The sequence below is a fragment of the Lissotriton helveticus genome, chromosome 5_1 (assembly GCF_964261635.1).
Source record: "Lissotriton helveticus chromosome 5_1, aLisHel1.1, whole genome shotgun sequence".
NCBI lineage: Eukaryota > Metazoa > Chordata > Amphibia > Caudata > Salamandridae > Lissotriton > Lissotriton helveticus.
Window position 1 is genome coordinate 336,611,715 of NC_136065.1, and position 12,910 is coordinate 336,624,624.

The 12,910-nt window shown below is 47.3% G+C and overlaps 1 protein-coding gene across 10 annotated transcripts in view; it reads left to right on the forward strand.

The window, feature by feature from the left end:
• The window catches only part of MIB2 (MIB E3 ubiquitin protein ligase 2), a 312,619-nt gene that overhangs the window by 208,895 nt on the left and 90,814 nt on the right, over positions 1-12,910 (forward strand). For all 10 annotated transcript variants that reach the window (XM_078642419.1, XM_078642424.1, XM_078642421.1 and 7 more), the window contains one exon: positions 3,690-3,838. In XM_078642419.1, coding sequence (XP_078498545.1) covers positions 3,690-3,838 — 149 coding nt within the window. The remainder of the gene's footprint in view (positions 1-3,689; positions 3,839-12,910) is intronic.

Here is a 12,910-nt window from a genome sequence, read left to right on the forward strand (position 1 = left end):
TTATGTGGGTCATAGCAGTTTCAGTACTGTGTCCTGCTCGGAAGCCTGATTGATGAGCGTTGAGGAGATCAAACTGATCAATGTGTTTAGTTAGCTGTAGTTGTGTGCATTTTTCCAATAGTTTGGCAAGAGTGGGAATATTGGTAATGGGACGGTAGTTGTTTAGGTCGGATGGGTCGGCCGTAGGTTTCTTTAGTAAGGGTGCGACTTGTCCGACTTTGAGGAAATCAGGGATTGTTCCTTGTTGGAGCGAGCTGTTGATAATTTTAGTCCACAGTGGAAGGAGCCATGGAGTGAAATCTTTCACAGCGTTGGCAGGGAGGGGATCCGTGAGGTGATTAGAGGGTTTCAAGGTGCTGAGCAGCTTGCCTATTTCTTCTTCGGAGTAGGTGTCAAAGGATGACCATGTGGCATTGTTTTTTAGCTCGGTGGGTGTTATGCAGTTGGGTGTGGTGTAGAGGCTTGCGTCAATGCGGAGATCACTCTTAATGTTATCAGTTTTTTGGGTAAAGAAAGCGGCAAAGTCTTCACAGGAGGGTGCTTTGCCCACAGTACTGAGAGGTTGGGGTTGTTCCTTGGCTTGTCTTCTGATTAGCTCGAACAGTTTTCTTGGACGGTTTTTTGCTTGATCGAGCTGGAGGCTGAAGAAGTTTACTTTTGAGCGCTTTATTTTCCTGAAGTAGGCGTTTCTCTTTTTCTTCAGGGTTTTCAGGTGCAGTGCAGAGGGAGCTAAAGGGAGCTAAGGGAGTTAAATGGGCCATGCAGGAAGCTTGCATTTATACAAAGATATTTGGAGCTCACTCTCTGAGAGGAGCTATAGCATCTAGAGCATTTCTCCTGAGGGCACAGTTGGAGGCTATCCCCAACACCGCAGACTGGTTTCAGATTCTACTTTTAAAGGCTCTACTTCAAGCTAGTCCCTAATATTGCCTCATTGGTGATTGATCAACTGTAAACTAGCATAATCCTTCCCTCCGGTCCTGACCTAGAATGAAAAGCTTCATAGCTAACGTAATAGAAAGTTTCATTTCTATTAAGGACACTGAGGCCTGAATTAGCCCTCCCAAGAAGCTGAAGCTCATTCCTAAACAAGATGGAAAAACAGTCCCTGGTAAAGAGTTGGTATGCAACTTTTGGTCACAACTGATATACTATGATTATGTCTTCTGTATGTATGGCTTTTGCATTCTAAGATCTCTGTATTTAATGGTTCAGTAATTTTACTGGACATCTGTGCTTTCTTTAGGAAATGTTTTTTCTAAACAAGACTAGGGACGTCGGTGACCGACTTGTGTTGCAGGAAGGAAGAGGAGACAGCGAAAGGGGCAATGGACTATAAATGGGTCACTGGTTGTTGATTTGGCAGTTTACTGTTTGACTTTTCCGAAGGTTTCATGGGAAATGAAGACTGTTATATGGTTCAAAAATGGCTTCTGAAAAATAAAGTGAAGAAAGTTAAAGCATACACCTAGCCTCCACGTTACCTAGGAAATGTTTCTTTTTTGACTCTCCTCCTTCACACAATTGATGTGTTTACTGCCCCATCTTTACAAACTCTAGCAAAGTGCCCTCTTTTATTGCTCATTTTACAAATAACCTGTCTTCCTTGACAGTTCATGTTAATTGCAAGGGGGTTGCTACTGACAAAACAGAAGCATTTGGGTTTTTTAGTTTCTGGGACTAGTTTTATCCTATTACTTGACAAGGATCTGACTTTATAACTTCATTGGTGGCGTTATCAAAACCACTTTCTGACACTTGTTCAGAAGGCATTTTCATTTCTTTGATGCAAGAAGCAGTATGTTAAATAGGTTTAGCAATCTACAGCTTCCTGTAAGTCTGGATTTTTCCTTCTATCCTTCATTGTTGGTACATCATACCAGTTGACCCCTTATTAAGCCGTCATTAAATTCACTACCATCACATAACTTGGAACCCTCAGTACAGCAATATAATTCGTCCCACTTTCTAGTTTTCCTTGTAACCTACTAAAAAATGTGTGCCTTTCCAAAAGGACATTTGTTTTATCACCCAAATGGGCCTATAGTTTTAGAAACGTAACTTTATTGACATCCAAATCTCCTTCCACTCCTTCTGGTGTGTGTATAGGTTCTGGTAGGGTTTCAGAGATATTGTGCCCTTGGATTCCTAACTGGCTAATAAAAGGGTTTTTCTGAATGCACAATATGTGCCCCCACTAATGGCAATAAGGTATGATTCGAATAGCCTAACCTATTCCTTCCATTGTACAGAAGTGTCCCCGCAATCATTTATAAAAAGAGGAGGTTGGGTCATGCTTGCAGCTGCCATTTTAGTAAACTATTCTGATGTACAATAGGAATCTTGCAGATCATAGAATGCTCTCCTAGTACTGGATACAACATGACTTTATGCAGCACTGTATCTGTATAACAAATTTGACTACTACTCGACATCATACAGAGTACACCAATAGTAAAAACCAAAGTGTAGGCCTAAAAGGAGTGTCTAAATATCAAACTCAGATCACATATATGAAATTACAGAGAGATATGTAAACAGTGTTACAGTGGAATACTTTTAGATGTTCTTTGCATGATCTATTAAAGTGTGAACAACAGTAATATCCTGTAATTATTATTACTAGTATTCTGCAATGACATTAATATTATAGTAATACTCTCTTAACGCCAAGTTGGTTGTAAAAGTTGAGTAATTACACTCTGTATTGCCATCTTTAAACCACCAGCACTGAGGAACAATGATCTTGAGCCTCACTCTGCTCCTCCTAGAATATTTGATAAAGAAGCGCATGGCAGAGAATTCTGTTTGAGGCACGCCCCACTAGGCGAACTCTACACCTAAGGAATGCCTCCTACTGGCCAAACTAGGCATCACTTTTGTGGAACCTCCTATAAGGTCACTCACGGGTGCAGGGTAATTCTGATTTGTCTGCATGCTTCTCTGGGACATGCAAAGCCCCACCCATGCATGTCACAAGTAAATTCCTCCATAAAGGTATTTGCTATCAATGCCCATGTTTTCTACTCTCTGTAGTGCAGATCATTAGATATATATTTGAAGCTCTGCAGGTGCCGAAGTATTCTTGGAGCGCTTTTCAGAGAGGGGAGGAGACGTAGGTTGCCCCTTTGAATCTTAAAAAATCGAATTTTTGTTTCTTCAGAAATAAATTCAGAAATTCAGTTGCAAAGGACAATGCTGCAGCATTTAACATACCGAACATTCACTTTAGAGGGGGACAACGTATGTGAAACTTTATATTAATTACTGAGAGCACAGCGCGGACCAGTTTAGTAGCTAACTGCTGTTTTTATTTGTGCACAGTTGCCACAAATTATAACATTTTCTCCTGAATTATTTTCATTTTCCTACTTAAAACTTTCAAAATCATTGTCACCACAATCCTAGGCTCTGTACAATAACTGAAACATGACAATATGAATATTCAGTACCCAATGGTCAATGAAATATGCACCACCAATTTAAAAAGAAAACCCATGTTATTAAGGAAAGAAGTGTGGTTTATTAGCTGATGTTCAAGCTAAGTCTGACACTGAGTTGCAGATTCTTCTCAGTCTCCCATTTTCAGCAGGAAAGACTTTAGCCTGCGAGATGGCTGATTGATGGCTAACATGTATCGTTTACTTGTGACCCCTTTCTGAGGCCTGCATGTTGTCTCTATTCTTCAGGTGGACATTCGAAACCAGGGCCGAACTGCATTGCAGGTGGCGTCTCACCTGGGCTGCCTCGAGGTTGTGCAGGTTCTGCTTCAGGCTCAGGCTAGCATTGACCTGAAGGACGAGGAAGGAGATGCTGCACTGCACTACGCTGCTTTCGGGTACGAGCCAATTAGTAGCTAAACCTCATAAGTGAATGTCATTGTTGCTCACATCTCTCTCAAGGCCCAAGCCCAATAAGTGTTTGTTTTGTGGGGGTGGGAAGGAGGGCTTTATCCAACTGTGCGGATGTCGTCTCCATGCAAGAACACTGCCCTCTTCACTGATACCTCCTTTCTCCCATAAACTCATTGAATTGGTGAACTGATACAATACCTTCCTGTGACTAAACGTTAACTCTAATAAGAATGTTTCTCAGTGAAGACCGATCTGGGGAGTTTGTCAGCAGGTTAGGCTACGGTGGGGTGATTTCTAGGAAGGTCATTGCTTTTGCTAGTCAGTGCAGATTAAAGACATGTCACTATGTAGAAAATAAAGAGGAAATTAAAAACATAAAAAACATTTTTGGTCAGATGGACGCAGCTGTAGTTTAATAAAGCACATTGCAAAGTGATATTTTATGTCGGGGAAATCTTGGGGAAGATGTAGAACATGGAGGGAAGGGAGGAAGCGATCACTTATAAGTGATATCTTACATATATCATTCACTGTGACCACTAAGAAGAATGTACACAAAACAGGTAAGAAGGATTATTGCTCTGCACATATCCTCTCAGATGTGCTGGTTACCTGTCCAGCACAGTTTTAACAGTTTAAGTAAATCAGGCTATCAATCATTCTCGTAGAGGTAGAAATAGCACAATCATGATTCTTGTTTTTTATTTTTTTTTAAGTCCTTTTAATTCATGGATGACCATTAATCTTTTTTTTAAATTTATTTTTATTGATGAAGATTTTTGACAGACAATCATAAATTATTGACATATGTTATTAGCAAGTTACACTCATCACCATATATGTTACAGGGGTTGAGAAACAGAAATTTTAAGAAGTTACGTCTGTCCACATTCCTGCGCATTTACAATCCCACCACGGGTGATACACAAATCTCTCCCCTGTAGGTGTTCCATTTAGACAATTTTTTATCCCATTTCTTCTGGCACCCCCTGGTTATAAATACCTCTTTCTCCGCAATCATACACCTATCCAGTTCTTTCAGCCATACCGATACAGCAGGTGGTGCCACTCCACCCCCTAGCCTGTTCTCTTTTCACCAACGTGTACCCCAACGTCACCAGTTGTTTTTCATTCTCAGTCAGATCTGAGTCCGCCCATATGTTTAATAAGCCCAGGCGGGACGTCAGGCCCACTGTCTTTCCCAATGCAGACTGCATATGATTCGTGGCTCTCTCCCAGAGACTGCGTACCAGCGGGCATTCCCACAGTGTGATAGAAGGTAGCCTGCTGCTTGGAACCCTTCAGGCATAGGTCATCTTGTCTTTCCCCTATTTTAGCAAGAGTTGTCCCAGTCATTTACGACCGATGTAAAATCCTACGTTGTATCAGTCTAAATCTTAAGCGTGATGGCCGCCTCCCTAGGTGACATAAGAGTCAATCGCCAATCTTCCTCTTCAGTCAGCCCCAGGTCTCTCTCTCCCATTGCTCCTTGAGCTTGCCAAAATTATCTGGTAAATTGTAACTAAGTACGTCAAGGATATTGCTTTAGACTGCAGTGGCCCATCAAGCAAGCGATCCTCCATAGGCAACGAGTCTGGTATGTCCTCGCAGCTCGGGAAGGCCTCCTGTAAGGCATGCCTTATTTGCAGGTACCTAAATACCTCTCCCGGAGCCATCTGGTAGATCCTCCGGAGATCTTCAAATTTGAGTATTGCCCCCTTTTTAATCATGTCCTTCACTGTTGAGATGCCTATCATATCCCACCTGTCAAACCCTGGTTGATAGCACAGCATGCCTAGTTTCTGAGTTATACCATAAAGGCGTTGCCTTGGTGAGAACGTTAGCCCATCCCAGCCGCGAGTTTGCCAGATGCCAAATTTGTATTGTGTGCAGTGTTGGACCAACATAATTCTCTCTCTTGGTGCGGGAATACAGGGCACCCAGATAGCCCGAGCGATCCATCTGATATCTGTCCAGGGCGTAGGCCGGGTCCGTTGGCGGGGCGTACATCCAATAATTAACGGCCACCAACTGAGAGGCCCAGTAGTACAACCTGGGGTCAGGCAACGCTAGCCCCTCGTCGTACCACCCTTTTGTTAGTTTCTGAAGAGCGATTCTAGGGGCCCTACCATCCCACAACAGCGTGCGTACCTCCCCTTCAACCGCTGAGCAGTACGCACCCGGAATTCGGTGCGGGCAGTTCTGGAGAATATATAAAAATCGCAGGAGCGCCAACATCTTAAAAAGAGCAGCACGGCCCACCAAAGACAGAGGGAGCAACCTCCAGTGTTTGACATCTGCCCGCAGTCTGGCCAGCGGGGTCACCAAATTATGCCTGTAAAAGAGCGCTGGGTCCGATGTAACAAAGATTCCCAGATATTTAAATACGTCCACTGAGACTACTAGCGTGCAGTCTTTAGGGAGGCGGGGAGCCTGCCCATGTAACACAAACAGCATGGACTTACCCCAATTAATTGCATACCCCCGAGTACTTCCCAAAGTTTATAAAAATGTCGAGGACAGTATGTATGGACTTGTATGGGGAGGCAAGGTACAGCAATCTGTAATCGCCACATAAGGATATTCGATCCTCACATTCCAATGTCCATTGGAAGCCCCGCACCATTACATCTCAACGGATCCAAGCCGCCAGGGGCTCCAGCATAAGGGAAAACAGCAGTGGGGATAGTGGACATCCCTGTCTAGTGCCCCTTCTTACCGTGAACGCCTGGGATGTATAGTTGTGAACCCTCACCTGCCCCTGTATGTCCGTGTAGAGCAGTTTTACCCATCTTATAAATTTAGAGCCCAGTCCGTCCCTCTTGAGAACTTCAAACAGATATGGCCATTCAATAGAATCGAATGCCATGGAGGCATCCAAGGACAATATAACTGCGTCCTCCCTTAGAAATTCCCTGCACGCCATCACATTATGTAGTCGGCATATGTTAAGAGCCTAAAGCCTGACTGATACGGGTGTACCAAGGAGGAGATCACTGTTCCAAGGCGCGTGGCAAGTACTTTTGCCAACACCTTCGCCTTCACATTTATCAGCGAGATAGGCCTGTACGAGCTACAGTCATCCACAGTCTTTCCCGTCTTGTGAATAACAACAATACTAGCAATACGCTGGTCTGCCGGCAGACATCCCTTTTCATAACTTTCCTCATACATCGCCCACAAATGCGAGACGATCTGAGAGGCCATGACCTTGAGGAACTCAATGGGGGTGCCATTTGGCCCCATTGCCTTCCCCGACTTAATTTGGCCAATACCTTACTGGATTTCCTCATTGGTCAGATCCACGTCCAGTGCATCCCTGTCGAGCTCCGAGAGAGCCGGCAGATCACTATCCGCCAAAAGCTGACGTGAGTCCTCTTCTGTATATGCAGTGGAGGAAGAATATACTTTTTCAAAATGACCTGCAAATGCCTCCGCGATATCTTTGGGGTGATGGAGGACCTCCCCGCTAGGTGACGATAGTCATGGCACCCACTTTGTACCCTGCTCCCTCCTTTCCAACCAAGCTAGAGTCCTCCCGGCCCTATCACCCAGTTCATACAACCTATGTTCGGTAGCACTATGCGTGGCCATCATGTGTTCACGTGCCTTGAGCCTGTATTTGTCTTGTTTCAGTGTCAATCTTTGTTGTGCATCACCAGAGGGGTCATCTGCGTGCTCTGCCTCAAGCCCCCGGAGTTCCTCCTCCAATTGAACCAATATCTGGCACCTGTTCACGACATACTTCGTTTTTAATGACCGGGCATACCCCTTTTAGACCACCTTATATGCCTCCCATATGGTTTGTGCAGAGTCTACCAATCCCTGATTCTCGGCCAGATGGTTCCCTGTTTGTATACACAGTTCTTCTTTAATATCAGGTATTTTTAATAGCCATGGGTTAATAACTATAGTACTGTGTGTCTGTCGCTCCCCGTGAGTGAACTCAATCCCCTCAGGGGAATGGTCCGCGATTCCTCTGGGCAACGTTTGAGGGTGCCTAAAGCTACCAATGGAGGCTGTGTATGTTAGGAAGTAGTCAATACGGGAAAGACTGCCATGCACACTAGAGAAGTACGTATATTTAGAATCTGCTATTTGTAACTCCCGCCGCCCCACATCTGAGAGGCCTAGCGCCGCGGTGAATTCTGCCATGAGGTCTGGTCCCCTGCCTCTGTGGGTATCTGTCAATCGTATTATCCATAGTCAAATTGTAATCTCCACCCATTATCAAGGTACCCTGAGGGAGTCCAGTCAACACTCTGCCAAGTCCACCTCACCCAGTGCCGGTGGCAGGTAAACAGAAACCACATTAAAGACTCTACACTCCCACTGGGCTTCGGCCACAGCAAACTGTCCCCCCGGGTCTGCCCGTGTCTTGTGTATAATCAGGGGCTTGCTTTTTTGGGAAACATCCTTTACAACGCAACATTTACAACGCACTACCATTACGACGCAACTTTTACAATGCAAGTCATTACAACGAATTGCGCTGGAGGGCGCCCTAGGTTAGGGAATAGTTTAATTACTATCCAACACCTTCCCTACTATCCACGGGGACTGGAGTTGGAATAGTAAATTAAACTATTCACTATCCAGCGCCCCCCAACGCAAGTCGTGGTAACGACTTGCGTTGTAAAACCTGCATCGTAATGGCATGCGTTGTAGTGACATACATCCGCTTTTTTTAACCAGGATACACGTACCTCTAGAGCCAATGGTATAATCAGCATGGACCAGGAGCTTGTATTCCCACCTATTAAGGGCCTTGCTTGTATTACCCACCAGGTGAGTTTCCTGCAGCAGCACAAGATCCGGGGACAGTCTCTTGAGATAATGTTGGACAATCCCCCTCTTTATTTTGTCACCCAGTCCATTAACGTTCCAAGATAGGACAGAGATTACTAGTTCCTCGTCAACCCCCACCCATGGCACGCTAGTATCTACAACCTGATAGGTCAACAGTACGGCAAATATGTCATAATGCATCGTGCAAACGAGAGAGACTCCGTCATACTTGTGTCTGTCACTTCCAAAACCAACATGAATACCATCACATAGCAAAACAGTACATTTACATTCTAACTTACTGCAAAAACACCCCCCTCCCAGGTCCGCCCCTCTCCCTGCCCCCTGCCCGTGCATTTAAAACTACCCACTCCCAAACTTGGCAGAGTGCCTCTCTCCCCCTCAGAATGCTGAAAATGCACGAGGTCAGTCAGTCTCTCCCCTGCATATACATATCACAATTTATGAGTCTTGCCATCCACATTATGTAATCACTCAAGTCTTGGGCGAATCATGTCCGTTAAGTCCACAATACTTAACCAGATCACCATCGCCACCACACTTGCTCTGTGAGCGGGGTCCGACGCCCTCTAAGTTTCACAATAGTTGTCTCATTCCTGCTCCATAGCAGGACCTCCTCTGTCCGCCAAGCCGTTACCTAGTACCTCCGTACGGCCGCCCACGCCCCTTTGCTGGCTCGATCTGCTAGCACAACCCTGTCTTTGGCTTCCAGCTTTGCTCCATCCTTCCATCCAGTCCCACGCTTTCTCCAGTGACTTAAAGAACCACGTTTTGCCATCCGATTCCACTCTCAACTTCGCCGGAAATAGCATTGCATACTTCACTTCACAGTCGCGAAGTTCTCTTTTCACTGCCTGAAAGCTTCGACGCTGGGCCTGAACCTTGGCTTTGAAGTCTGGAAAGAAGGCGACTTCATAGTTATCAACTTCCAACTGCGTAAGATCAGGAAGATACATCACTTCTTTACCCATGATGCTCTGGTCCAGATTATAATTGCCACTGTTCTGTCACATTTAGATTATGCCAATTCGTTATACCTGAGAATGCCACTCTATCTGTTCAAACGGCTGCCGCTGGTTCAAAACCAAGTGTCCATCACCACCCCCTTTTGAAATTATTTTGGCCACCACAAGTGTGGAAGGGTATGCTCAGACGTGAGTCCCTTGCTCACTGCACCATCAGGATTCAAGCAAGCCGGGCCGAAGACGCCTGTAATGCCAGAAACCGGTCCCCGGAAGCTTGTTTCCTTTCCAGTGAAGAATTGGCTTGGTAGTTTGGTCTGCCCTGTTCCCATGATGCACTTGGCCAGGGACAGACTAATTTGCATATAGCCAGGTTCTGAACTGGGATGGTGCAGTGAGCTAAAAAACGGTGATGGATCAAGCCCTGATCTGTTGACTGGGTAGGAGTGTTCTGATTAACTCAGATACTCTGTCCATCACCACCCCCTTTTGAAATTATTTTGGCCACCACAAGTGTGGAAGGGTATGCTCAGACGTGAGTCCCTTGCTCACTGCACCATCAGGATTCAAGCAAGCCGGGCCGAAGACGGCTGTAATGCCAGAAACCGGTCCCCGGAAGCTTGTTTCCTTTCCAGTGAAGAATTGGCTTGGTAGTTTGGTCTGCCCTGTTCCCATGATGCACTGGGCCAGGGACAGACTAATTTGCATATAGCCAGGTTCTGAACTGGGATGGTGCAGTGAGCTAAAAAACGGTGATGGATCAAGCCCTGATCTGTTGACTGGGTAGGAGTGTTCTGATTAACTCAGATACTCTGTCCATCACCACCCCCTTTTGAAATTAGCTGGTTCAAAACCAGGCAGCACGGTTGGTCTTTTGTCAACCAAGATGGCAACCAGTCACGCCCGTGCTAATGAAATTACATTGGCTCCCTATTTCCCAGTGCTGTGCTTTTAAAACAGGCTGTCTGGTATTTAAAGCCTTGCATGGCAAAAGCCCTGCATTTATCAACAGCCACATACTCAGACATACTCCGACACGAAATCTCCGTTTTGCCCATCTCTCACTGCTCACCATTCCAACCTTAAAGCGAGTACGACAAGGAGGCTGCAGATTTGCGGTCCTCGCTCCTAAATTCTGGAACTCCTTCCCTTTGGAAATCCGGTCCAGCACTGACATTCTGCAATTTAGAAAGCTCCTCAAGACCTGGTTGTTTCTGCAAGCGTACAAATAGATTATCGCCTAAGCCTGTCAGCGCCATGAAGCCATCCGGTGTAAGTGCGCTCTACAAATGCCCATTAACATTAACTTTCATGGGAGGACTGGACCTCGCAGTTTGCAGGATAATGTCTCGGTCTCAAAAATTAAATACTCAGGCTATTAGGGGCCTCGGGGAGCTCCTGGTTTGGGCCTACCACCCGGCACCCTGTGAGCCCTTTCAATTGAGAAATAGCTGGACAGCGTCTTAGGTTTGAGATGTGTGGTGATTAGGTCTTCAACATAGAGGTCTGCGGCAGGCCCCTCTGTCCGTTCCGAACCCCCCAAAATGCGTATATTGTTTTGGCGGGCGCGGCCTTCATAATCTTTCATGTGTTGTGCCATTTGTTCCTGTTTCTTTTGCAGCTCAACCACCTGCGTTTGGAGCTCTGACGTATCCGTTTGCAAGGCCGTAGTAGCAATTTTCAGCTCCTTCACCCTGTTGTCCATCTTTCTAAAGTCTGCCCTGATGAGAGAGACCTCCACCGTAACTGAGTCCAGCTCCGGTCCCTGCTTAGGGACATTTGGCCCATCTTCTTTCCCCATTTGTTGCGGCTCACCTTATCTCCGCCCTAAGACCAGGCAAATTTGGCCAGTTGTTTCTGAGCGTTCGCTTTAGGGCCCCTACCTTCTGTCGTAAACGTTGTCAGGTAAGCAGCCCAGCACCTGTTTGAGCAGATTCTCAGAGGCCTCTGCCTCCGCCTCCCAATCAGCTTCAAGCGTCTCCAGCTAGGATGGCAGCCAGCTCCAAATCACTGCCTTTCTGGGGTTTGGGGCAAGTCCATTTATAACTCACTCCGGAGCTAGTTCGGGTCCTAGAAACAGCCTGGTCTCGCCACTATAGCTGCGGCCCCAACACTGATCACTGCAGGATGCCCCCAAGGGGGTAGTTACCTCTACCGTGAAGGCACCTCCAGGCCCAATGAGGGCCGAAATCCAATCCTCACCGCACTGTAATGCCAAGTCCAGATTGGCCGCTACTGCACTCACCCGGCCCTGTCCACAAGCGCTCCCAGTGCGTCCCTCAGGGTTTGCAGTTAAGGCCTCTAAACCACCCATGCAGGGGTTCCATCCACCGTGACCTGGGGTAAAGGCTCCAATCCCAGAGTACAATTGTCACCGTTGCCCCCACCAGGAGGACTCCCTAACTCACTGCGGAGGATCACAGCGGCTGCAGACTGGCTACTAGTCACACCCTCCAGCTCCTAAATCGCCACTTTCCACGGAGCGCGGGGGCTCAGGCATCAAATCTGGTCCATAAATATGGGCTACACTCCGACATGGGGAGTCAGATCCTCCCGCCTCCTACAACAGCCCAGGATTCGTATGCCGCCGTCGGAGTCTGCTAGGCCCTGCAGGCCGCGCAACCGGGGCCTTGCCTAGTAGGGCCCACCGCTCTACCCGCTCCGGGCCTCTTGCTCTCATCCGCCGCCGTGCACCGTCCTCCCTATCACGGCGGGGCACCACCTCCCAGTATACCTCCTCTCTCCACACAGCGTTCCATCTCCTGCCGGGGCTCCAGGCCAGCCTTCACTGCCCCACTGGCACCGCCTCCCGCCCGGGCTCCTTACAATGCGTCTGAGAGGCCGCGATCACCAGGCCTTCAAGCCAGGACCTCAAATCGAATGCCGGTCACCCGGCTCTCACCTCCTCAGTCCCGGCTCCACACGCAGTCTGGTCCAGTCCACCACACTGCCCCCGCCAAGTGTCCGTTTCTGCTCACTCCACCATCTGTCCTCCGCAGGGCACGTCGGAGCCCCCTCGGTGCCTCCGTCGTAGAGCTCGATCGTCAGCTCTAGAGGGCCGCCATTGCTACCACCTCCAGGGCTCGGGACAAGGGTTGCAAATACCCACTTTCTGCCCTCAGAATTCAACAGCCTCAACCCCACAGGTAGGGAGTGCGGCGCCACATCGCCACAACTTCTTTATTCGCGTGGATGGCACAGGATACGTCCGGATGGTATGCGGGGATCAGGAGCTCACTTAGGCAGCGGCCATTCTCGGTGGCTGCTAGCCAGGCCCCCCGATGA